The sequence below is a fragment of the Heteronotia binoei genome, chromosome 3 (assembly GCF_032191835.1).
Source record: "Heteronotia binoei isolate CCM8104 ecotype False Entrance Well chromosome 3, APGP_CSIRO_Hbin_v1, whole genome shotgun sequence".
Lineage (NCBI taxonomy): Eukaryota > Metazoa > Chordata > Lepidosauria > Squamata > Gekkonidae > Heteronotia > Heteronotia binoei.
The window spans coordinates 134,270,295-134,298,034 of NC_083225.1; the positions used below are offsets into that span (position 1 = coordinate 134,270,295).

Here is a 27,740-nt window from a genome sequence, read left to right on the forward strand (position 1 = left end):
CAGAAACAAATACTTAACTACTGAGTTTGGTTACTGCAGAGTTCATATAATTCACCAAACATATCAGCTTCCTGGCAGGCAAGACCTGGAGCATATATTATGGGCTACTTGGTAATGATGCTGAAAGCAAGAGTAAAATAGCAACCATAGTTGCAACTGAAACTGCATAATGGTGGCCACCAGGAGGGGTGTGAAGATTGTAATCATTGCAATCACTGTCCTCTGTTTACATAGAAAACTGTAAACAGAGGACACCGGGTGTCCAAGAGAAAAAATCTGGACTCTTTGAGCCAGTTGTTATACATAGAGCCCTGGTCTATTAATCTTGAGGAAACTGAAAGGCTTCCTTAAACTCGTTACAATCTAAGAATACTTCTGAAGTTCAACAGCCCCACAACTCCAGTGATGCTTTTAAAAACTGGGAAATTTCTGAGCACCTTCAGAATTTCTGTCAGCAGAGTTTTCTCTAACAAGCACATACTATTTTTATCCCTCCAAAGCAACAGGTAGAGGTGACTTCCCCTGCCTCCAATTACATTGCTTCAGTGAGCAAAGTTTGAGTCCAGTGGCACCTTTAAGACCAACAAGTTTATTCAAGGTATGAGCTTTCACAGGCAGGCACACTTCCTCAGATACATAGAAATGGAAGTTAACAGTTCACATATATAGGCAGAAAGAAAGCTTATCAAGATGAAACTAAACTTCAGACAGAAATGTAAGAAGCTCCCCTAATAACTCTTGACTGAAGTACAAACCATGATTTCACAGATATTTTGCAAATCCCCAAAATGCTTCAAAGCCAAACTCTGAAAACATGGATATTGTATTCAATCTCTGTGCAAACAATTCTTAGTCCAGTCAAGCATACTAGCCAGAGTGAGGCAGAACCCATGGACTAACAACCATTACTAACAACAGAGGAGGCAGACATTTCGCACTAACCCCTATTAACTTTTAAACTTATTAACCCCTGAACAACCCACTATTTGGGCAGAAAGCTTGAAAACTAATGCAAAGGCTGAACCTAACACTCAACCAACCAAGAAGGACAGTGTATTGATCCCTTTGGTCCAAGGCACAAAAATCCACTTAAATTCCTAATTTGGAATATTGCAGGCTGGGCCTCCATAAGAGCTGATAACTCTCTCTTTTAGCTTTTTTCTTGGCCCAACACAACATCATTTGCCTCCAAGAAACTTGGTCCAAAGATCCTCTGTCCATAGATGGATTTATAATAAACAACCTTCTAGCCTCCCCAGGAAAAAGGAAAGGAAGGGCCAAAGGAAGCCTGGCTCTTCTTATAGCTACAAGTCTATATGTGACACTTACTCTGCTGACATCAAGCCTGTAGAGAAAACAAACTCTCCTGTTCATAAATGTTTGCCTTCCCTCCTATGGCACCAGTCAATGGATACATGGAATATAGACTAAGTTTGAATTATACCTAGACTTTTTGCTCAATGAATCTGTTGTGGTCGCAAGAGATTTCAACTCTAGACTCAGACTTTCAGATTAATCACTATATTCCTCCTTCAATTCAGTACTGCCAGAGAAACCCCATCAAATACTCCCCCCCCCGGAGCCTCTAAGGATGGCAAAGTAAACTGGAAAGGCTACCACTTATTACAACTTGCATCTAGGTTAGACATCCACAACCTTAATTGGACTACTTAAGGAGACAGCCCCGGGGAGTACACATATTGGTCTGAGCATAGTGCAAGTATTATAGACTTTATTCTGACATCTCATGATTTGCTCAGCTACAACATGCACCTTAAGGTAGAATCTCAACAAGACAGTGACCATCTCCCAATCACCCTGGAGCTCACCATCTGTAACCCACCAGAGAACAACTCTGAACAATTCAATCCTGATCTAGAACCTGTTCTAAGTTACAGAAGGTTAATTTGATCTGAGAAAGTGAATACCAAAGAGAAAGTGAATTTACTCCAGACAAAGTATCTCAGCTTTGAAATCCTGTGATCTCAGCAAATGCCACAGACACAGTGATCACAGCTGACCAACATCTTATTCTTGGCTGGATGCAAATCCATTAAAGGAAACTTCATGATTGCAACACCTAACCACTGAAGACAAGTAAATCAAAGACCTGGTTTGATGCAGACTGTCATGTCACTTTGGCAACAAAGTAGTGGCCAAATTTTGGCAATTCAGGCAAAGATATGTATCTAGAATTCCCCTAGAACCCTAAAGCAGCAATATAAAAACCTTCTAGCAGTACAGCGATATAATGATATCTTTATTTTATAAAAAATGCGGCCATGATATCAATATACCATTATAAGCATGTATAAAAAAATAAAAAGTGAGGGTGCTATGATGCCACTGATGATCATAGCACTCTCTCTTGAAAGTTCTGATTTAAGGCATGTGGAGAAGAAAATAAACTGACTCCACAACTGTGAAAATTGGGACAGGACAGATATGTGGAAGAACCATGCCCAGGCCAATCCCAATGTTTGTGAATTGGCTCCCAAGAAAATCAGGAATAAGTTGAGCAGTGGGGAAAAGCCTAGTAACAGATACCCATTAAATATGCGCAAGGAAGGAAGGAAGGAAGGAAGGAAGGGCAGCTACACATTCAATTTCCCTTATTCCCTCAGTAATTCATAGAAAAATTTACTTGATAATACCACAGTTATGTATATTTTCCTATCCCACCATTGGGCAAGTTGCAAACTACACAATGTTGTGAGATCAAGAATACATCGGTCATCTTAAACATTATTTTATAATTAATTTTTATTTACAAAATTTGTATACTGGCCCCTACTAAGGCCACCAAGTTGGCTAACAATTTATAACATACAGAATAAAACCACATTTTAAAAACATTAAAATTAGACACCCCCCAATGTATATATCATTAAAAACAATTAATGCTAGAATATACACAAAACATAACAGCAGTAATTTACACTTTGGTTAAGAAGAAAGGATCACTAAGGGAATGCCAAGTGAAACAATGAAGTCTTCACCTGACAAAAGAAGGGGACAGATGAATCCCTATGGGGGGAGAGCTTCAGAGTTGCGGTGCCATTTCTTAGGTTGCTAGCTGCCCAATATCAGAAGGTGGGGGCACCATGGCGCAGAGTGGTAAAGCTGCAGTATGCAGTCCTAAACTCTGCTCACAACCTGAGTTTGATCCCAGCGGACGTTGGGTTCAGGCAGCTGGCTTGAGGTTGACTCAGCCTTCCATCCTTCCGAAGTTGGTAAAATGAGTGCCCAGCTTGCTGGGGGAAAGTATAGATGACTAGGGAAGGCAATGGCAAACCACCCCATTAAAAACTCTGCTGTGAAAGCAACGTCACTCCAGAGTCGGAAGTGACTGGTGCTTGCACAGGGGACTACCTTTACCTTTAAGTCTACTGAAGTAAATGGGCTTAGAAGGGTATAATGCTACATAAGATGATACTGTTAGTGTTTTTAATGCAGAAAAATGTATAAGAATTCATAAAATATGCTATACTCATTCCAGAAAAAATTTAAGTACTTCAAAGATTACAAGCAATATTAATTTACTGTTAACGTGTTATCTACTTACCTTAACATTCATGGGCATTTGTACTTTGAGGCCACCCTAACGCATAAAACAAAATAAAAATATTAAGATGTAAAATCTGATCATGTTTCTATCCCATTATTCCTACACATACTTGAACAAATGCAGCTTGTGAGATAATCTCCTATTCAGCCCTGATCTACACTTAAATAATACTGTGGATTACAATGGTTTAATAAACTATGTGATGGATAGGGCAATCCTTTGCTGAGTTACTCCAGTACAAGCTCATAGGGGCAACTTTGCATAAGATTATAGTTTATATAAGTTAACTTGTACTCAGAGATAACCACTGCCCCCCCCAAAAAACCTACCTATAATTCATACAACAAACCAGTAGCTATTAAAACTAAAATAGGTAATGTATTTGTCTATGTGTTCACTTGCATGCTAAGAATTAAGAATTCTTCAACAGATAAAACAAAAGACAACAACATTTTCTATTCCTGTACAATTTTCTTACCCCCTACAAAAAGTGCCTCTTTAGCACTGGAGATGAGGTCAGGCAGAGTGTAATAACATTCATATGGCATGCAAGAAATCAGATTTCCATGCAATTCAAAAGGGAGTTCTTTACAGGAAACTATTTTGCACAAGAACAGCTCTGCGTACAGAAAATTTTAAATTTAATTTTTAACCTATCATGACATCATACAAAAATCAAGAACATTGTATTTGCCTGTTGTTATTTAAGTGTATTTTTTGGGCAATTTATATTTCAGTAGTTTTTTGTAAATCTCTTTTTTGGGAAAAAGTGGCATATGAATCCCGTACATGTCATACTGTACAATTTATGTGATAAGAAAAATCCTGTTAATTTTTTATACTCAATGCATTTGAATGGAGTCTCTTTTAACCAGTACAACCACGCAAAAATATTTTCCCTTAGGCAAGTTCTTGGCTGAACTATTCATGCTATTACTTATTCTTGGAACTATGACACAGAATACTGGTGCGTCTGGATGATCTTAGCCAATGTGGGTGTTTGGGCACAGAAGGGATTCACAACCTGGTATAAGATTGTGAGGCAGAGGCAATGGATTGGTGCAAAACGAACTAGAAAATTTTACTTCCTCACCATTTTCAATGGATGAAGAGATTTTACATCAGCTGCTGAAAGCTCATATAGATTGTGATTTTCTCCCAAAACCATCACCTCTCCTTTGTAACTAGCTTCTGAATAGGCAAGCCATCTATTAGAGTGAGAAGAAAATAATGTATTAACTCATTTAACACAGTGTTAATTCAGGTTAAAGTATCGTTCTTCAAGACAAACTTGCTGGATCAGTCCAAAGGGCAACCTACTCCAGCATTCTATTCTAGCACTGCAATGGGCACAGGAGAAACAATCCCCCCATTATATTCCTGGTACTTCTGTAAGTTTTCCCTCTAAAGCCAAAATAAACATGGAAAGTGCCCTGTCCCCTCTTCCTGCCCTTTACTGGCAAAAACAAAGTCTTGAAGGCTAGCAATATTGTTGTGGTTGTCTAGCAACTTCCATAATGGCTACTGTAGAGGGTATTATTTTCGTAAAGGTATAGGTGCTGCTTCTATTGTTTGGAGGGTTTTTTTTGTTTGTTTCAGACTTCAATGCTAACCTGAGAATTTTCTCAGGTGTGTAGAAAGAACTATCTTATCTGTTCATGGCTCCAGTCTCAAGTATCCACAGGTTTGGCCACATTGAGAAAAATAAATTTATGAATGAGATAAAACTGGTACTCACACTCCTGCTTTGACAAGAAGAGTAGGATTTTTGACTTCCAGTTCTTCTAAATTAGCAATTGCATTCTGAATACAGACTGGGGAATTATCTGTGTCAGTTTGTGGAGAAAGCTCAATCTCAGGAACACTACAACTCTGCAAAGCAAATAAGAGAGTAAAAATAAAGTCAAGTGTAAGAACTCTGAGTATTTGGATATTATTTATATATTTACATCTCCAAGCATAGCTTTATGGAATCATAGAGCTAGCATTTTCACATACAATGGCATGACTAACATCAATAAAAACAGAATCAAAATAACTTCAAAGTTATAGATTTAACACAAGTTATAGATGTAACACATTATCAGAACAATATAAAAATTATTCAGAGACAAGCATGAAGTCACCATAAGAAGCAGACAGTTCTACTAGAAACAATGGTTTGTTGTTCTATTTAAATACAGGAGATACAGACATATATTCGGTAAACATAGAAGGTTGCATTTTCTTAAAAAGGTTTGCAATATTCTAGATTCTTACATCTAAGGGAATGTGAGATCTCATCTTCCATTTGGTTAGTTTAAATATGACTCAATTTTTAAATATGACTCAATGTTTACATTGAAAGACTTCAACTATTTTTAACCATCCTTCAATGAAGTAAGATTTCAGGACCACTCTCTAATCATAAAAGACACACAAATCTGAAGTAGTGTGGGAAGCTTGCTTGCAGAATTAAAAATATAACAAAATTAGTGATTTCATACAAGGTACTCATATTACTTGCTTTGTTTTCAGGTGGTAGCCATGTTGGTTTAAAGCAAGAGAACAAAGACCAATTCCCCACTAGCCTTGTCCCGGTCTCACGTGCCTCTTCTCTGTGGTGCTTCCATTGGATACTGCAGAAGCTGCTTCGAGGCTGCCACTCACCCCGCTTCTTTCCCAAGCAGAAACCAGTTTTCAGAGGATCTTGCTTGCTGTGGGAAAGAGGTGCCCCAGGGCAGCTTGTGTGAAATCTGACAGAAGCGCCACACAGAAGAGGAGCGTAAGACTAGGACAAAGCTAGTGGGGAATTAGTCAAACCAGCACAGTTTAATTCTGGATACAAGGTCAAACCAACACAGTTTAATTCTGGATTTACACCAAAGCATGGAGTAAATAACAGGATATTGGGTTACTTTTGCTGCTATATTTTTACACTGTATGAAGTATAGGTTATAGACCAGGGGTGTCAAACATGCAGCCTGGGGGCTGAATCAGGCCCCCGGAGGGCTCCTATCAGGCCTCTGAGCAACTGTCTCTTGTCTGCTTCCTTCTCCCTCTCTCTTGCTTCCTTCTGCATCTCAGCTTGCTTTGCAAGGCTTGCTCAATTGCACAGGAGCTACAAAGCAAAACCTCAATTTTCTCCATGGTTAAGGCTCCTTCCCCTCCTGGTCCCCCGAGGAGGAAAGGAGGAGGGAGAGCCAAAGCTCCCTTTGCCCAGTCCCCTGGATCCCATGGGAGAAATACAAAGAAAGCCCCTTTAAGACCAACAACTGCTAATGTTTTAAGCATGTTTCACTTTAAGGGTTTAAAAAAAATTTAGTCGTGTTTATCTCCTTTAAAAAGTTTATATCTCTGCTACCTAATCTTAAATAGATACACACATGGCCCGGCCTGACACGGTCTCATTTATGTCCGATCCATCCCTCATTACAAATGAGTGTGACACCCCTGGGTTAGACATTCTAATTCATTCTGACTAAGGTGAAATTCAGGCTGGACTTTAGAGGCTTCTGTTATGTGGATATAATGGAAAACCCAATTTCATGTTCAATTTATTCTCATAATGTATTCACACATATGCTTAGTATAGCACAACTATGAAAAATTGTATCATACACAGAAATTTCTTTATATTGGCACAGCAACACATCCACACCATTTTGAACATATGAAGCTGCATAATACTGAATCAGGCCTTTGGTCCATCGAAGTTAATTCTGCCTATTCAGACTGGTAGTGGCTCTCCAGGAACCCAGGCAGAGATCTTTCATATCATCCACTACCTAATCCTTTTAACTAGAGATCATGGAGATTGAACCCAGGACCTTCTGCATGACAAGCATCTACTAGTATAACATTCTTTTTCAAAGAAAGAAGGTATCTGAAGACGTGTGCAGTGACTCACAAAAGCTCATACTCTAGCATAAATTTTGTTAGTCTTTAAGGTACTACTGGACTGTTTTTTCTACTACTACAGACTAACATGCATATCCATCTTGATCTATTATCTTTCTCATTACCAATGCAATCTCAAGTGGTGATATGAGTTCTGTCAGTTTTAACTCTGAGCGTTCAGATGTCAAAGTGTGTTATTTGACAGAATTGTATATTTTAAAGAACTTACACATTGTGTGTTGAAAGAATAAGCACAATAAAACATATCCTTTAAGGAAATTAGGCATGCAGCAAATGCCTAGTGTAGGCAAGATCTAAAGATAATTTTTGAAGTGCAAAAACTGAAACAAGTACTATCTAGTGAAAGACTAAGAAAAATCTCTGATGCTTCAGGGCTTATAAACAGCATGATGCTCCACTGACTACAAAAATAATTGTATATGAAGTAGGATGCAAGAAATAATGACCGGGGGTGGGGACAGAAAGATACCAATGTGGGCATTGTAACTAGCCCATGTCTTTCATAATGAACAGTAAAATACCTTCACTACTTGTCTGATTGAACCAACTGTGAAATTTCCTTGAGGCTTCTCAGTGTGAGTATTCCAGATATCACTCAGTAATGTCTCTCCTTCTTCCAGAATGAAATTCTGACCTTGAAACTGAGGTTTTTCATACAACATCCAGCTATATCAATAAAATAAATACAGGAATGTAGGCATTTTACCAGAGAGTTGCTAACATAACCCTAATACTACAAGAAAATTATTGTGTTATTTCATGTTAAAAAGATGTTTATTGCTATATCTAAATTTGTTTTGCTCTTTCACACCAAAACACAAGTGCACATTGTGTACTGATTAATGGTAATCAGGCTATCATGAATGGTTTGAAAGCCTCTAATTTCTGAAGATGGTAGGAAACAAAGATCTCTGCCTAATAAACCATCCAGCTTCTGTGATGACAAAAGCAGCCACAATGTATGGTAGAAATAGTACCTACCTGGGAAACTTTCTAGGTATACAGAAAAAAGTGTACATTTGAAAATTAAAGAAAAGAAAGAAGGAAAACCCCCTCAACATGGCACAACATGGCACAAGGACTGAAAATACTCCACTGACTTTGATAGTAGGTGGGAGTCAGTCAAAAGAAAATGAGAGAGGAGCTTGGAAAATCCTGAAGGGGCAATTTAGAGGGGTGGTAATTTCCAAACTGTCATTGCCCCCTACATTGGCTTCTCTCAGATCTCCAACTTTCAACAGATATAGTAAGAATGCCTGTCATCATGATGGCTACATTGGGAGGGAGGGAGAGAAGTACTTAGTGTCTAGTCTTTAATTTTTAAAAGAAGTTAAGCATAGTTAAGCATAAAGACTGGGGGGAGTGCTCATCCCAGCTGATGTAACATGCAACACCCAAGAAATGTTTGTGATGCTCAATCAACCATATTCCACAATAGCTCTTCAATAAACCCCTTGCTCCAGAAAGACTGTTTTAACAAATTGTGTTAGGGTCCTGGAAAAATGCAATTTCTTTACCAATACATGATTATTACGGATTAATTTTGGACAATACCTTCCCAGAACCTCAGTTACTGAATATTTGTTGCACACTGAAATTGATAATCTGGAAACGCCATTAGTGAAACTGAAGTACAAATTATACTTCATGTTATTATCACATGTCTGAGAATGATACATTTCTGAAGCTTCTTCTTACTTTAGACTTTCTGTATTTCATCAGAAGAACAATTCTCCCAGTGTTGTGTAATACTCTATTTTTAACAAATGTAGTAAAATAAATCTCTTTTTAGTGAACAACAACATGCCAGGTTTATAGTGCAAATGAAAAGTATGCATTTCATACCATCCTCTAACAACTTTGATTAATGCTTCATTTGAAAACATCCAGGTTGTAGTATCTAGTTCATCACGGTAAATTTCATGTTTATTTTTGCTGTCCTTAAGATCACAAATAACCATCTGAAATAATATGAAATACTGTTAAGCATCGAACTACATTTTTTCCTATTCTTCTTAATTTAAAAAGTATTAGGCAGACCATTTACACAAGTTCCGCTAGTTAAATGGTGGGGGGGGGGAGGAAATCAGCTGGAATTGGATTTGCTCTCTTAAATTATTCAGTTTCTAACTTAGGGTCAAACTTGATTTGTAAGCCCTTCATTTTTTTGAAGCTAATTTTCAGGCAGGAGTGGAGAACACATGGTCTATCCTTCCCAGGAGTGACCCTCAAGGAACTATGATTTATCCCATTACAGACATTTGTATGTTCTAATAATGCAGCAAACAGAATATGGAAAACAGCATCTCCTTGGGCTATTTTAGCTTATGGTTTGTGGGGAAGATTATATGCCTTTAAATTCAAATTTAGCCTTAAGCACCTTAAACAAATTTAGCCTTACGTCTGGGGAAAAAACCAACACCACAGGCCACTTTTGAAAAACACACATTTGGGAAGAGCCATTGATAACTACTAGAGAAAACTGGGTAAAAAAATATGTCCAGGTAAATGTAGAATGATTTTTGTCCCTTATTCAAAATTTTCCCCACTCCCTCTAAATATTCTCTGTACAATAATATCTCTTATTCAACAGTCACTCACTTTTCCTGGTCTTGGATTACATCTGAGTTTCTCTCTGCCAATGGGATACTGAAATTAAAGTGCAGAAGAAAATTATTTTACTTTAATTATGAATTGACAAAAGATACAGTAAAAGCTTACCTGGAGGCACCCACTAGTGTGTCCCGGAGGCACCCACTAGTGTGTGGAGTGCCACAAGGGGCAGTTCTCTCTCCGATGTTGTTTAACATCTACATGCGCTCCCTTGCCCAGATTGCTCGGAGGTTTGGGCTTGGGTGCCATCAATATGCAGATGACACCCAGCTCTATCTATTAATGGATGGCCGACCTGACTGCGTCCCAGAAAACCTGGACCTTGCATTGCAGGCCGTGGCTGGTTGGCTCAGGCTGAGTGGGCTGAAGTTGAATCCAGCGAAGACGGAGGTCCTTTGCTTGGGTCGTGGTGCCCCGGGAAGGGAAATCCCCTTGCCAGCTCTTGACGGTGTGCCGCTGAAAGCGGCCCACAGGGTCAGGAGCTTGGGGGTTCTTCTGGAGCCTTCATTATCAATGGAGGCATAGATAGCGGCCACTGCCAAGTCCGCGTTTTTTCATCTCTGGCGGGCAAAGCAGTTGGCCCCCTTCCTGGAGCGCCGGGACCTGGCAATGGTGATTCATGCTACGGTCATCTCGAGACTGGATTACTGCAACGCCCTCTACATGGGGCTGCCCTTGTGCTGAACTCGGCAGTTGCAGCTGGTGCAGAACGCGGCGGCTAGGTTGCTATTGGAGCTCCCAAGATGGGAGCACATGCAGCCAGGGCTGCGCGGACTGCACTGGCTGCCAGTGGTCTACCGAGTTCGTTACAAGGTGCTGGTCATGACCTTTAAAGCCCTATATGGCCGAGGGCCTGCCTACCTGAGGGACTGTCTCTCCCCATATGAGCCCCAGAGAGCACTGAGGTCAGCTGGAAAGCACCAGCTGAATATCCCTGGGCCAAGGGAGGCCAGATTAAAGACCACCCGGGATCGGGCCTTCTCCATTGCGGCCCCACTGCTGTGGAATCAACTCCCAGAGGAGGTACAGGCCCTGCGATGTTTAGACCAATTCTGCAGGGCCTGCAAGACCTACCTCTTTAAAATAGCCTTCACCCATACCGAACTAAGATAGTGTCGCTGTATATGTTTTCTTTTTTCTTCCCACTGAACTTATGAAAGACCTATTTTAGCACCTTAATGTTAATTTTAATGTAACTTGTAAATTGATTTATGATGATTTCATTGCTATGTATGATTTTATTGTATTGCACTTATACGTTGTGAGCCGCCCTGAGCCTGCTTGTGTGGGGAGGGCGGGATATAAATAAAAAGTATTATTATTATCATCTTGCAGGGAAGAATTGTTGCCAGTTAATCAAATATTCCAGATATTGAAGGTTATTGCTGTGTCCCACCCCCACCCAAGGAAACAGCAGCAACCAAACTCCATCCCACAGGAATGCCATGGTGACAGACCCCACATCAGGGTCCATGTGCCAAACAGCCACCCTATATAGTAGGCAGACTAGCAGACTAGCTGCCTGGATGCCCTTTAGTAGAATTGGTTCCTGACAGCTTGAGGCAGGCTGAGGGGGAAGGAGGTACCTGAGGACAACATCAGTTGACAATGATAGCTGTTAGAGGTCCAGTGATGATCAGAGGCATCAAGCAGGTTTGCACACCCAAAGACAAGGTATGTTTGGTTAGGGGGAGGGGGAGACGCTTGCCCTCTGCTGGTTAACTAAATGATCTCAATAATCAAGTGCTAGATAGCAAAGCTTTACCTACATTTTAAGACAAGTATTCCAAACCAGCATTTATTTATTCCGATATTTCTCAAATTCTTAGGGAAAGGAAGAACACTATTAGGTAAGTGAGGGGCATACACTTTTGCATTTTTATATCTACAATATATATTTTATATTCACAATAAGTTTGGTCCTCAATGTGCATTCATGACGGTTGCCTCTATTTACCAAAGACTATGATGTTCAATAAACCCCCATGTATACACTAGACTCTAATGGACTGTATACAGATTGGCATTTGTGCCATGCCAGTTATGGGCAGTTGGCCCTTATGGACTGCTGTTATACTGAGCCAAGCCATGCTCAGAGCATCCTTGAGTTGGATTACTGCACAGCCAGTAGCTCCTGTCTGCCTAGCCATGTAGGCTCCAGATCATGTTTCACCTCCTTGGTTGCATAGTCAACAAAGACAGCAACCCCATCTTCCTAGAAACACAGGTAGTTACAGACCAAGGAGAAGCCATCCTCCTGTAGAGTTTCAAAAGGACAACATATTTCCCTGCAAGCAGCCATGAAGACGCTTCATGGGTATCACATATCACCAGGGGTCATTTTGTAGAAAAATAGGTGGTGGAGCTCATCCAGGGATTGTTATGCAGCTGCACATACTATTCAATGGACAAGGAGGTGGAACTCTCAGAAGAAGGAGGAGGAACTCTCAGAAAGGTTCAGGAGCTGTCACAATAAGCAAACATTAGACTCCAAATTGACCAATATAGTTTTATTTGTTTTAACATATGATCTACTCAGAGAAGCTATTACCACTTTCCAGGTGTCTTTTGTCTAAACATCCTGGAAACCATCAGCCTGTCAGGAAGTCTTAATGAGGGCTCATGCCTCAGGTTATTAATTTAGCTATTTAAGGCAGACCCCTCTGCCATTCAAGTGTGACTCTTTCCAGACCCTACCTTTGCTGAAGGAGCCATCCCCTTTCCTGATCAGTTTGGGTCCATTATTGTATGTAACACTAGTCAACCCATGCTACCCTTTCCCCCTTCCCCTCATCCTTGCTGTGGATTGTCTTCTTCTCTCCAGGACAGGTAAAGTATAACATGCCAATGATATCTCCTGCTAATGCAAACGTCCCTATCTTTTTATACCTATTTTTCCTACTTCTGTACTGCTTGTGTTGAATTTGCGTTTTCATCTTGTATGCTTGAAATCTTCCCCAATAAATATAATATAATATAATATAATATAATATAATATAATATAATATAATATAATATAATATAATATAATATAATATAATATTATAATATAATATAATATAATATATAATATAATATATATACACACACAACACTAATTAAAATCACCTTACCACTTGGAAAGCTCCACATTTTTGCAGATTATACTTGGTTGGATGACCCTTTGTCACTAAAAGATTTTCAAATCTTCCTTCCTTCAAACATGTGTAACTGCCTGCGTTCTGTAAATATTCATAGAACACACTCCTGGAAAAAGGCTTATTGTCAAGGTCACATTTTTGTGTCAGCTGAACTGAATCCACTGAGGTAAGAGGTGAGGCCTCTTCTTCAGAAAGTGTATCCTGAGGAATAAGCAAGTGCCTAGAAAGCAAATTCCTGTCATGCAGGATTGCTGCACTTGGACTGCCTGCCCAGCAACCTGGAACACATACTTCTTTTTTATCTTCTAGTTCATTTTCTTCACAAAGTCTGTCTTCCTCTTCAAAATACTGGTTACTAGACTTCAGCCGTTCAGATACTGACTGCAGAAGTGATAAAACATATGATGGATTATTGCTGTCTCTTGATTTCTCACTAGAATGACCTCCCGGTGAGATGTCTGTTGACAGCAAATCTTGTGAACTGTCATCTTCATATATGGGAGACAGAGAGAATGGATAAACTCTGTAACGTTTTGCCTCAACTGTCATGAACGATTCTGAACAAGTACTGTCTAGCATCTCATTTACTTGGTTGCTATCTTCATAAGTTTGCCCAGAGTTATGTTTGCCCTTTGCTGCTTCATACATCAGAAGATGCTCAATATTATTCAGGGGGAGACCAGGAAGTGATGGCAAGGAGTGTTCTGGTTCTGCAGATGAACAGCTGTCCTCCTGAAGAGAATTCTCATACAAAATAGCGAAGGAAGAATCACCTTCCCACTCTTTTGGTAAAGAAAAGGCAGAACACTGTGGGGACTTCTCTCTGGTACCATCCATGTAATTTTCCTTGCACAAATCATTCATAATAACCCCAGTTATTTGTTCTTCTTCATAGGCAAAATTTGACTTAATTGTTGGTGAATTGTTCTTTATAGATGATTCAGATGTACTGTTTTTATTCTGCAATTCTGTACAGTCTTTCTTAGTTTTGTCATAACCCCTTCCACTGCCTGTTACACAAGAGCTTCCATGTGGTTCCTCTGTTGCAAAGAACTGGAGGGTATTGTAGTTGTAACTGTAATTGGACAAATCATCCCCAATGTCATTTCCAAGTAAAGGCCTATAATCCCCTTCAGATTTGTTAGAAACACAAGTGTATGTATAAACGTTTGAGTTAAAGGCTGGCAGTGACACATTCTCTGGCAGAGATAGGCATGATGGCAGTTGTTCTCTTGCCATAACAGTCTCTCCATTTCCTGCATATAAGACATAATCAGATTTATCACCTGTATCACTCATTTTGTTACCAACCTGTGTGACGTGTGTACTGCCATTGATATCCTGATTGTTTTTGTCATTACCTACTGTTTCAGGATTGGATTCTAGCCTAGCTGTGGAATCACTACATTTGTCTCTATAATTTTGCCATGCAAATACTTTATTTGGGACCATTTCTCCTCTTGTTACTTTTTTGTCATCATCTATGTGCAGAGAATCCAAGGAGCTTGCTACCTCAAACTCAACAGTTACATTATGTACTTCAGCTGAGTATTCCTGGTTTAAATATTGTTCTTTGGTTGTTTCGGAAAGCTTATCTGTTAATTTATTATTCATAATCAGTCTCTCTGGTGCTTCAGTTTTAGACATACATACTGTATTTTGAGAAGGGTCCTTGCTCAGATTTTCCTCCTGTTCACTGTACATCAGCTTATGTTTGGCTGCATTAACATCATCATCAAATATTTCTTTTGCTTTTAGTGCTAGTGAACTATGTAGATCAATTTTATTAGTCATGTCAAATGGCATCATTTCATCTTGAATGCTTGTGTCAACTGTATTTTTCCATTTAATTCCAGAAAGTCTTCTGATACAAGTCTCATTAAAATGTTTTAATGACAAGTTTTTTAGCTGGATTTCTTTTGATTCCGACAACATTTTTCTCATTTTCTGATCTTTTTGAGGGCTGGGTCCCAATAAACTTCCTTTAATGTCATTAGTCTGGCAGACACCCACTGCTTGCTTTGATTGTATTTCTTCAATAGCTAAATACAGAACTGCATCAACTATTTCATCAGCCTTTTTAAACAAAACAGCTAAGTCTTGGGATCTAATTTGTACTTGTTTTCCTGTTTCAACATCTTTCAGTGTTTTGTCAGAGAACTGGCTGCCTGATTTTGTAAGCAAATTAGGAACTGCTTGATCATCCATTTCAACAGGGTCTTCTGAAACAGAAGCAATAAGGCAATAAGGAGTTACTTTCTGTGAAGGAGTTATTTGCATCTCTTTCTCCAGTTGTACTGTGAATGCCTTTTCTAATACTGTCTTTACAGGATGTACTGTTTCTATGTCTGAGGCAAATAAATCCACAAATGGGGCTGAGCAAGTAGTTTCAGATGATGATCCAGTCAGTAGAGTGCCAGACTTATGGTTTGATGAAATTGTGATACCATCTTTAGAATTATTAGAAAAAGAATGTTTCTTGCCTAATATATCAATTGTTTCACAGGTAGCAGAACATAGCTCTGGCATATCTTTAAAGCCAGAAGTAGGAAAAGCAGACTTGCAAGCATACACATCTTCATATGTGGAAACAGGAAACATCTCTTTTCTTAGACTGGATCCAGAGCACAAGGGCCATGTTCCAGATGTCTCTGTTTCTTCAGAGCAGGGCAAAATCTCACTCCCAATGTTAGCATTTTGAAGACTGTCAGAGATACCCTTAGTCTCCGGAACGTCTGCAGATTCCTGGACAGTATCAGAAATTTCATCTGCACCCCCAAATTCAGCAGCAGTAAGAGTGCTCAAAGGTCCGCAGATCTCTGATTTTTTGCTACCTTGAATATTTTCACCTGTAGAGACAAAACAGCACGTTTTACCAAAATCAGCACCTGCTGATTTGTTAGTGTGCTCCTGTTTATCATTAGACAAGAAACATGACGTTTTCAATACATTCTGATCAGCGTTAGGCATAGATTTAGACACATCATCCAAAGAGATGCTATCTTCAAAGATGGAAACATTATTGGCCAAGATAGATGTTGAAGAAAGAACTGTTGGAGAACTGTTCTTTTCTGGTTTCACATCAGCAGGGGAGTCCTTGGGCAAGAAGGCTTCTTTAGAAGGAGAAATAGGAGACAGACCAATCATAACTATCTCTTTAATTTCAGAAGCAATGGGTGCCTTCTCTGTTTCAAAATGATCTGTCACTTCATGAGCTAACGGATCATTTTTTTCTGTAGATATAGATAGGTTATTAACCATAACTTCTGCAGTTTGAAGAGATGAAGGCTTGGTTGTGATAGAAGATCTTGTGCTTATATGCGTTGTCTTCTCATATTCAAGAGGCTTGGCTCCACCTTCAAGAAGAAGAGACTCATTTAAACTGACTGATTTTTGCATGAGGGTCCCATCATTTCTGTGGCTAAGATAATGGCAGCTTCCATTGTTGGTTTCAAGGATCAAAGGGGAATTATCCTCAGGAGCCATGGCTTTGCCAGTGGTGTCATCTTCAGTTTCTAAGGAAGTACATGGCATCCAGTACTGCCCATTTTCACACTCTGCAGATGACAGAGAAGTGCTGGTGTTGCTCACCTGAGTAATGTTGGGCAATGCTGTTACTTCAACATGGCCTCTCTCAACTAAAGGAATACCAAAATTCCCCACGGTAACAGAGTTAGTTTCAGTCTCAGAAATCATGGTGAAGTTTGGATTGATTTGTGTAAATTCCACTGACTCTGTTGTCCTCTTGTTCTTTGGACTATTTTTGCTCTGCATGTCTACCTCTTGAACTGTTTCTGGGAACTGGGTTGAAACAGACAGATTCATTCCTTCTGTTGCTGTACTGTTGCATTCCACATCATGAAATTCTTCTTGATGTCTTTGTCCATGGAGAGCCAAGTGTACATTTGATGAAATGATTTGTGAAATTTGCTCCTTCTCTTTAGTTAATTGCTTGTGTGAACCTTTATTTCCATTTGCTATACTGCTAACTTTCTGTCCACTACACAACTGATTATTTAAATGCAATATCTGGTCACCTGATTTTAGATTCAGCTGATCATCAACATAACTATCACAGGGACATTTGTTTTTTAACAACTGTTGTTCATCATCATCAAAAGAGTATACTTTAAGGGAAGATGAAAATTCATGTTGAATTGTCTCATTTGTTTCTGTGTTAGAAAGAGCACAAAAATGAATTCCTTTTTGCAAGTCAACAATGGTAGCATTGTTTGGCTGAAGCTGTGTTTCTGTTTTCCCTAATACCTCCTCTCCCATTTCAACCAATCTGTTATTTGGTGAACTCATTCTAGCAGGATCTTTATTCTGGCAACTAGAACCTGCTTCCTTTGGCAACAATACTGGATCTAACAGAAGGTTCCTATTAACTTCTGGTGTCTTGGAAGCTGAAGCATGTTTCACAGAAACCACATCTTTGATGCAATTTTTCATGATTTCAATTTCTGCCAATATGGTAATTGCATTGTTTGATTCTCTGCTGTCACTGCTACTCAAGATTTCCTTAGAATTATTTTTCAGACTCATTTCTGCCAGGAAGGTATTCATCTGTGCATCTTTTGTGTTGTCTTTTGTCCCAAGTTTTGAATTTTCCTTTAAAGATAATCCTGCTTTTCTTGCAGTAATTTCCAATTCTGGAAAGTCGACAGTCTGATTGTTTTTGGCAGAAGAACAAATAACGCTGTTTTGATCTTCCTTTTCTTGCTCTAGTTCTGCTCGCTTCTTAAGCAGCCGCTTAATTCTTGCTGAGCCTCGATATGTTGCATAAGTAACTGCAGGTGTGCCCAGCTCACAGTCTGTTTTTCTGGAATGACAGAAATACAATTATTAGTACTTTAGTAAGATTTTGTAGACACATTCAGCTACATACGTTTCAATATTTTAAATTTACCACAAAGATTTTGGCAGAATGGGCAATGTTCACTTTTTTATTTAAAAAGCTTGGCATAAACAATTCCACTTAACTTCCACTCCCATTAACTCCGCAAATGAGCACAAATGAGACATTTTTATAATTATTTGCTTTCTAATTGGAGATACATATAGCAGAAAAGCTCTTGTGAGCAATACGTCCAACCAGAATCCTTCCTAAAACTATGCTTTCTAAATAATTGCACTGCCTATTTTCTGTGATGGACATATCTAGGTGTGGTTTGTACAGGAAAATAATTCATTCTCTAAGCCTTTAACAGTTTTTCAGCTAAAAAAATGATCTATAAAATCCCCAGAACTTTTTTTTTTTAATGAGGCTGGTACATTCTGCAAAAAGACAGAATTTCCCCAATTACGTAAGAAGTAGTTTTAAGGAACAAACTATTATTAGGCATAATATGAAGAACCTTCCTGTCTGGAGATAGAGTACAAGGTCTCTGTTCAAATGCAAGATAACGGATTGGATTCAGTGCAAAATTTCCACTTGGGCTGCAACAGCTGCTTGCACTAGATCAAGCATCTTGTATTCCCATTTTTGTATCTACTTGTGTAAGACCTTGTTAAACGAGTTTCTGGGTACTATAATATATAGGGAGGAAAGCACTAGGTGTTGCACAAGATCTTTCTCCAGCAGAAATGCACTGAATCTATTCATATTTCTGCTTGTAACATCACTGGATCCCACCACAGCCTGTTACACATGTGTGTAACATTGATCCAATGACACTTTTTCATTTAAGAACTGTATGCTTACTACTTTTTTTTTTATCAATTACCTCCCCTTGGCATTACCTTTACTTAGAAGTGTTCTTTCATCCACTGCAGAAGGCTGACTAATTCCATTCTAATAAACTGTTCACAAAGCTGCAGCACAGGGTAGGCTTCCCAATTCCCCGCCCCCACAGCTACCATGTGTCTTTAAATCTCCACAGGTTTAAGAGCCTGCAAACACCTTGTGTTTTAAAATGTGTGTGTGCACCTTTAAATTTGAGCAGGAAGTGAAAGCTACATTGAGAGGAGCTAGCAGCAGAGCCACATGGGTGAGAGTGAGAGAGCAGTTCCTCTGCTTGCTTTGCTTTCATTTCAGATGGCTTTGTATAGGAACCAGAGCCAGCAAGTTTGTGTGCTCGCACGTGTGTGTGTGAGAGAGAGAGAGGATGTGTGTGAGTGTGTGAGAATGAGAAAGAGAGAGAGAGCACAGCCTCTGTGCTTGTTTTGGATTTGTTTCAGATATCTTTGTAAAGTAACCTGTTTATGGGATGGAGGAAAATTCCACCTCTTTCTCTTTTCATTTGCCTGTATTAGTCTGAATAAACTGGTTGGAAATACAGCAGCTTATATGTATAAAGCCCCAGTGAGATCACAAAAGTGTGTGCTTGCAAAATCTGTTTATTTTGGCTGCTTTGTTGGTGTGTGTTCACTTTCATTTACTGGAACTGCAGTTGCTGAGGGACAAGGAAATTAAGACTATTCAGGGAAATAGCACTGCTGTATTTTTATTTATTTTAGGGAATGGGAAAGTCTCCTGGCTCTACCCCCAAAGTCCCCAGGTATTTTCTGAGTTCGACTTGGCAACCCTAGCACAGGACCAGTAACTGTGCAAAGGAGGAGGGCAAGATATGCCTAATCTTCATCTCACCACCATAAACATTTTCCATAACTTTAAAAAAATATTTATGCACATGCCTTTTTCCTGAACAATAAAAAGTATAAACCAAATTGGATAAAAACATTTAAAAACATATTTAAAAGCATCCTGAAGATCTGTTATGTGTAAAAGGATAATACTTCCCTCTTTGCATAGGCTCAGACTGCTCCAAAAGTACTGGGAAAATGACTGCTACATGAATTCAATATATTCTACTCCTGTTGTACTGCATAAAGACCATTTAAAACAGGCAATGAGATGAGTTGGTAAATCTGTGACAAACACTGCTTGCTTCAGCAGATAAATCCAAGACCACCACCCTGTACAAAGGCTAATTCATAATACAATACATCATACTTTTAGAAATGTCACACAGTAAGGTCAGGCAGCAGGTTGTGATAAAGTAACCCAATGACCGTTTTAAACAATATCCATTCTTGACATGAGTTCAAGGACCCACAGTGTGGCATATTACAAGTGTCTTATAAATCAACTCTGAGAGGGCTGCAAAGAAGCTACAGGCTTCCTTTTTTATATATATACGAAATTTACATTCACTTGGATAGCAGCTTTGAAAAGCCAAATGAAAACACGGTTTAATTCATGTACACAATGACTACTAAAAACTAGGGGTGTGCATTTGGTTTGGCTGAACCAAACAGACCACCGAATACCCCCTGATTCGGAAGTATATGGCGCCGTACACTTCCAAATCGAATTGGAAGGCATTACACAGGAGCCGTATACAGCTCCTCGTATACTTTCAAATCAATATTTGGAAGTATATGGAACTCAATGTAAAAGGCGGGAAAGGAGCTTTTGCAGCCATAGGGAAGCTGCTTGCCTCCTTTCCCACCTTTGGAAGCCTTTTCCCGCCTCTCCCATAGTCTCCCTGGGATCAGGGAGGGATGGGGAGAGGAGCCCCAGCAGTCAATCCAAAGCATGCACTTGCAAAATGCATTGCAAATGCATGCTTTGCAGGGCTGTTGTGTAGCTGATGGCTGGGCTAATCCCCCAGCCATCAGCAACATTGTTGTTCTTTTGTTTACTTGGATACACTGTTCTCTGGCCAATCAAAGAGCAGTGATATTTTTTAAAACTGCTCTATGTAGGGCCAGAGAACCTTTTTAAGGAGTCTGCCTGGCTGGACTCCATTCCATTGCTGCTGTGTTGGTGTGTGAGAGAGATTGTGCTACACTGGCCCTTGGCCTCAGCTGCTGCTGCTCTCTTTCAGCCTTGCCTGACCTGCCTGGAGAAGACATCTAAAGTAAGACAGTCTTGGGGTTCTTGTTTTTATTTTAGTTAGGATAAAAGTAAAAGGACTTTTTAAGACTCCCTTTTACTTATCCAGATTTGGGTGGGTAGCTATTTGGGGTTAGGGGGTTCTGCTGGGGGTGGGAGCCTGGGGTGGGGGGGTTGCCAATTTGCCTATATCTTACTTTAGTAAGAGGACTTTTAAAAGTGCAGTGTCCTTTTACTTTTCCTGATTTAGGTGGCTTGGATTTCTTGGGGTTAGGGTGAAGGTTTTTTGGGGAGGAGGGGTTGTTAAGTTCCTGTATTGTTAAAAGTCAAGTTTTTTACTGTTTTAAAAGGATTCTGTGTTTGATTTGTTGTTGCTGTGTTGTGCTGCTGTTGTTCCTTTTCTCTTCTGGTTCTGGTTCTTGGGGGGGGGGCTGTTTGGCCTAATTTTTGTTTAAAAGTTCAGTTTTTTAACAGTTGAGTTTGTTGGCCTTTTCTCGGTTGGATTTGTTTGGATCTGTTGTTATTGGTTTTGCATCCTGTCCTGTTGTCCCTTTTCCTGGTTCTGTTTTTTTTTGGGGGGGGGGGGTTTGACTTATTTGGCCTGAGGTTTTTTATTGTTGAAAAGGTCACTTTTTTAACAGTTGAGTTTCTTGGCCTTTTCTCAATGATCTGATTGGATCTGTTGCTGCTGGTTTTGCATCCTGTCCTGTTGTCCCTTTTCCTGGTTCTGGGTTTTTTTGGGGTGTGTGTGTGTTAAAAGTTAAGTTTCTTTCTTTCACGTTTTGGTTTTTTTTTAATTACCTCTGGTTGGTTTGAAGGGGTTGGTGTGTGGGCTGTGTGGGGTGGGTCACTTTCATGTTTTTATACAGCTATTTTTGGAGTTTGAAGGTGCTTTCCGTTTGACTAGGGCCACTAAATAGGCTGCCCCACTAATAAGGGATTTTTTAGGGATTGTGTTTTTTGAAATTTTAAAAAAATTAATCCAGTTTAGGGCTTTATCTTTTTTCAAAATTCAACTAGGCCAGATATGGGCAATTTAAAAAGATTTTAGGTTTCTCATAAAAGGCAGCGTGGCTACTAGGCCACATCAGGCTCCGTTTTAAAGAGACTAGGGTTGCAGTGCATCTTGCTTTCAGCCACTGAAAGCCGGTGCATCCTTAAATTTCCATAGAATAAACCACAGCTTCTCTCTAGTTATAGAGGACACCTGATTTCTAGTTTGCAAGGAAATCCAGTTTGTCCCAGGATCTAGTTAGGAGAAGTTTAACTAGGAGGATATAACAAGGATTGCCTTCATCTCAAGGTAGCCTTTTAAAGACTGTAACCAGGTAGAGGCAGGATCACCTAGTCTCCTAAACTTTACCAGACTACTACCCAACCCAAAGAAGGACACGTTAGGGACCAAAAAAACAAACAAGTTTGGATGGGAGAGTTCTTAAAAAGAAGTCAGGGCACCTGTCGGTTCAGGGTACAGTGTAGTGAGTTAGGTTTGTAAAAAAACCCACTCTCAATTCAGGTTGTGTGAGACTGGCCAAGGGTGACATGAGTGACAGGCAGCAGAAGAGGGGCCCTGAGGGCAAGGCCAAGGAGAAGACTCAAGGGTTGGAGGTGGGGGAGGACCTAGTTCCCCCCCCCACCTGTGCGTAGGGCCACTCCACAGCCATCTACCAGCACTCCGACCGCTGGCTGGAGTGTGATGAAGAAGATCCGCCTTGGGGTGCCCCCAGCAGAGCTGCCATTAGGTGCTGGCACTGAGCAGGGATCTGCTGCTCGGGCAGTCTCTCCTCCAGCTGATGTCGATCAGCCTCAGCAGCCAGAGGAGGGGCAGCAAGAGCTTTGGGGACAGTTTTCTGTCCAAAACGATAACCCCAAGGAGGGTGCAGAGTGTTGTGCAGGAGCTGGAGAAGCTAGTTGAGGAGGACCAGCCTCCTTCGGTTCCTTTGGGCACCAGCAGTCCTTCAGGGGATGGCCAGAAAGGGAGGCTGCATGGGGTGGAGGGGGAAGAAATGTAGACATACGAGGTGCCTCCATCTCCGTCCACTTCCCCTCAGTGGCCAGCCCCTCCTGCCACCCCGAGACATGATGTGTCTGCCCCAAGCACCTCACAGGAGGTGGCTCTGGACACCCAAGCTGCAGGTCAGCTTGGGCATCCATACACCTTCAAAGTCTGGAAGCATTTCCAACTTATGGAGGATCCACGCTATGCACAGTGCCAGCTGTGCAGAGCCTGGATCAGTCATGGGTGGGACCCTGCCCCCTGCCCACCTGACGGTGCTTCTTAAGTGGGAGAAGCAGGCTGGTGCTGGGGTGCCCAAGTGGCCACCACCACCCAGCCAGGAGGTCTGTCCCACTGCGACTACCTTCAGAGCTCTCCAGGAGAGTTCTGCGACAGGGCAGGGATGCCAGGCATCTCTACCTAAGATGCTTGGTAGGGATGGCACCTGTGTGCCAAGAGGGGGAATCAGGTACAGCAGGAGGAGGATTGCCTGGAAGCTTGCCAGGTCGGTCGCCCATGGGCTTCCATTTTCAGTGGTCAAGAATCCTGGGGTGCTAGGGTTGCTCGAGTACCTGGCGCCCTTGTACAAAGTTCTTGTAGAACCACCATTAGCAGGACCATTGTGCCATCTGTTTTCAGGGCGACCAGATTTGTGGTGAAGGAGCATTTGTCCCGTGCTGCCGGGGACTGTTCATTTCACCTCAGATATCTGGAGCTCCCAACATGCGTTCGAGGGGTATCTCTCCCTGACTGTGCATTGGTGGTAACCCAGTGAACTGCAGGGTGGGGGTGGCAGTAGCAGCAGGTAGGGTCAGGGCTGCCAGGCCGGCTATTGCTGGGCCTTGCTGCATGCTGAAGCAGTTGACGTGCCGCACATAGCGGATACTCTTGGAGCCATCCTCTCACGGCAGTTAGAGGGCTGGGTAGGCAGAGACATTGCCAGGGGCTTCATGGTGACTGATGCTGGCTCCAACATCAAGGCGACTGTCCAGCATCAGGGCCTAAAATGCTTTCCTTGCTTTCCACCTTCTCCACCTTGTGGTTAAGGACACATTAGGCCAGATGAAAAGCCAGGATCATCAGTATCTAGCCGCAACCCATGAGTACCGACTTCTGCTCCAGAAGTGTCGGCACATCATGGGTCACTTCTCATGCAGCAATATGGACTCGTATCTGCTGTGTGATAAACAGACGCTGACAGGCGTGCCAGGGCACCGCCTGATCGGTGATGTCAGCACACGCTGGAACTTCACCTGTGCCATGCTGGAGCGCATGATGGAGCACAGCGCAGCCCTGGATGCCTTTGTCTCTGAGAGGATTGGGTGGTCATTTCTCAGACTGTGGAGGTTCTTGGGCCCTTTAAGACCCACACAGAAATGCTCTCATCTGATATGGCGAGCATCTCACTGGTCGTCCCCATGGCCCGTGAGGACCTGGCCTTGTTTCTAGTGCCAGCTCAAGGCCGTGCAGACGTTCTTCCAGCGGTGCACACCCTGGTTGTTAGGCTGCAGGAAGGGCTTGAGGCCAATTTCAGACTTTCACCCAGGATAAGGTCTACATGATGGCGACCATGTTAGACCCGCGCCTTAAGGGCACGAACGCTGAGCAGGCCAACGAGCTCGATTGCTGGTTAGACGAGCTCTCCCAGAAGGTCGAGTGCTGCAGAGTCAGGGCGGGCCCAGTGCCGGTAGCTGAGGAGGAGGGGGGGGGTGGAAGCAGCTCATCTGCCACTTCCGCTGCTGTGCATCCCCAACCTCCCCAGCTAGGCAGTGTTTCCCACCAGACTCATGCCAAGAGGAGGGCCGAGATGACACTCATTGGGTGTCTCGTTGGCCCCTCTGGGAGCGGTAGACCCCTGAGAGCGGAGATGGGTACTGCGATGGTGAGGGACTATCTTTTGGAGCCCAAAGAGTTGCAGGAAACATCTCCTTTGGACTACTGGGTCATGAAGGAAGCAGTCTGGCAGGCCCTCGCCTCCATGGCCAAGGCATTCCTCTCATGCCCACCATTGAGCGTGCAGAGCGAGCGTGTCTTTTCACATATGGGCGACATTGTCTGCCCACATCGCAATCGCCTGCAACCCTGGACAGTTGAGCAGTTGGTCTTCCTGAAGGTCAACTTGCCTCTGTTCGGCTCCCCGAACGTAGACTTTGAGAGTGAATGAAGTGAGCACCTACTTCTCCCTGCATCCTCTTTTGGTCCGTGCTTGGAAGGTGGTTGCAAAATTCTCTTCCTCTAAACATAGACTAGAGTCCAAAGACAGCCCAAAAACTCACAAATTGATTGGCAGTGCACCCCCCCCACCCCACATCCATCCCCGAACTAAAAGTGAATGCTGATTTAAAATCTTCAAAGCAATCCAAATTTCCCCAGTCCCCATCCACACATGCCTAATAATACTGAAAGGGCCATTGCAGCCCCCAGCTGCAACTGACAGCACCCACAGGCCCAGCCAGAATAACCCAGTTTTTTTTTTCAGGGGCAGGAGGAAGAAAGAGGGAGGTGTCAGTGATGATGACAGACAGCCAGCAGCCATACCAATGCTGAGGTCTCTCTAATGGGACAGTGATAGCTGGTGTGTTGCTGCTGAGCTGAGAGAGAAGGAATGGTTCCCTTCCTCTCACACAATCTGAGGCCCTCCCAGTGATCTTCCTCATCTGGGGTGCAACTCTGCTTTGCCTCCTCATGGTGCACCCTGGGTAACGCAAAAGAGCCTGGACCAGCCAACCATTCATCACTCGAGGTAAGTCTAAATGCTTCTTGCTTTGTGTCAGATATAGAATGATGTGGAGCTAGGTGTGATCCACCGCTTTTCTTGTTTGAGAGTTGTGTTGTTTGGGGCAGGGCTGGAGAGCTGGCATCTGTAGATTGCATGTTCTGTGGCAGAGAGGCTAGCATCTGGGTGAGAGACCCAGAACCAGTATGCCTGTTTTGCTTGACCAGCTCTCCCCACATTGTTTGGGGCAGGGGTGGAGAGCTGGCATATGGGTTTGCTACAGCCAGGGTTAGCTGCAGCCTTGAACAGGTTGTGTTTTGTGTGGCAGTAATGTTGGCAACTGGGTTTATATTGGTTCCAGTCCAGCAGGGTTCATAGAGTAGATAGATGGATGTAGTGCATTTGGGTCCTATAGAAATTCTCTGACGTGAAGTTAGGTTTGACTTTGGGTGCCCCAGGAATTGGACCCCCTGGTGCAATTTTTTTTTTTTGGGCCTTGTGGGTTTTGTGTGGGACAGTGCCCTGAAGCTGCACAGCAGTTTGGGCAGCTCTCATCAAAAACCCCTGCTCCCCAGAGCCACTGTTCCCATGATAATTACATGGTGGAAGTGGCTCTAATTGGTTTTTTCTCACCATTGGGAACAGTGCTCCTTTTGGGTGCCCATAGATGGGTACAGTCTTTTTAAGCCAGGGGGGCTGCATGTGGGTGAGTCCCCTGAAGCTGCCCTGCAGTTTTGGGGCCTCTCCCTCAAACCCCCCTCTGGCCAGAGCCACTTTTCCCACAGCAATTATAGTGAAGGAAGTGGATAATTGGGCTTTCCCCAGCATTGGTGGCAATGGACCTTTTGGGGAGTCCAAAGATAGGGACCCCCTGGCTCAATCTTTTTGGGACTTGGGGGTTTTGTAGGGGAGAGTCCCCTGCGAGTTCCATGCAGTTTTGGGGTCTCTCCCTCAAACCCCCTGCCCCCAGTAGCCTCTGATTATGCCCTATTTTGCCATTGATTTCAATGGCCCATAGGGTATAATGGGGCCGTATATTCGGAAATAGCTATATATCTCCTGTATATACGGCTATTCCCAATACCGGTATTCGAAAATATAAGATATTCCGAATATTCTGGCCCTGTATATTTCCGAATCTGAATAATTCAGAATTATTATTTTTTTTGCACACCGCTACTAAAAACATCTTATTCAAAATAAAAATGTATTTAAAGAGCAGACAGAGCCTTGATGCAAGATCTGAAATAAACACAATAACCTTTTCCCTCATGTGCACTTTGAAAGCCTAGGTAATTTTACGTGAGCCATACAAATACAGCAGGGAAAGATTATAAGGTATTATTAAGGTATAGATGTAAACTTTTTGAAAACTTTAAAGCCACAACAAAAAGCAGACATTTTGGGAGAAACTGAGGCTTCCGGTGTGAGTTTCCAACAGAGCTGTCGTCTGCTGAATAAGGGGGAAACTTAATCCTTTGTTCAGGGTAGTATGGAGCCTTAATGGACTCCCTGCCTGCATTTCTCAGTTAGAGATTTGCCCAGGATTACGTGCAAAATACTTTGAGGCGTTGATCTCAGCTGATGATTGATTCCAAAGGGGATTTTTCTGAAGCTTTGAAGATCCGGCGTGGAAAAGGAGCGTCGTTCAGCATCTACAAAGGATTAAGAGCCATTCAATTGGCTTAAGCCTGTCTGGATCTCACTCTCTTTTGGGACTGATAAACATCTGAAAGACTAAGAAGACTAAAATTTAAAAAGCACAGCTGCTAAGGTACTTTGATCATCATCTCTCGCTCCGGGACGTTTCTAAACTAATCTAAATAACAGTGGAAGGTGGGAAAGCTCAAATAAGAAAGAAAGCGAGGGGAGGAGAAAATTTTTTGAAACTTGGACTCTGTTAAATTAAAGGCATTGATAGAATTTGGGAAAGAAGAAAATTGTTTTGAATACCTGTGGTCAATGAC

At 41.8% G+C, this 27,740-nt stretch overlaps 1 protein-coding gene across 1 annotated transcript in view; it reads right to left on the reverse strand.

The window, feature by feature from the left end:
- The window catches only part of CRYBG3 (crystallin beta-gamma domain containing 3), a 122,717-nt gene that overhangs the window by 40,259 nt on the left and 54,718 nt on the right, over window positions 1-27,740 (reverse strand). Inside the window, exons 4-10 of the mRNA XM_060234496.1 lie at window positions 13,195-18,043; window positions 10,070-10,117; window positions 9,314-9,429; window positions 7,990-8,134; window positions 5,307-5,440; window positions 4,662-4,776; window positions 3,566-3,601 (exon numbers count right to left, since the gene is read on the reverse strand). Coding sequence (XP_060090479.1) covers window positions 3,566-3,601; window positions 4,662-4,776; window positions 5,307-5,440; window positions 7,990-8,134; window positions 9,314-9,429; window positions 10,070-10,117; window positions 13,195-18,043 — 5,443 coding nt within the window. The remainder of the gene's footprint in view (window positions 1-3,565; window positions 3,602-4,661; window positions 4,777-5,306; window positions 5,441-7,989; window positions 8,135-9,313; window positions 9,430-10,069; window positions 10,118-13,194; window positions 18,044-27,740) is intronic.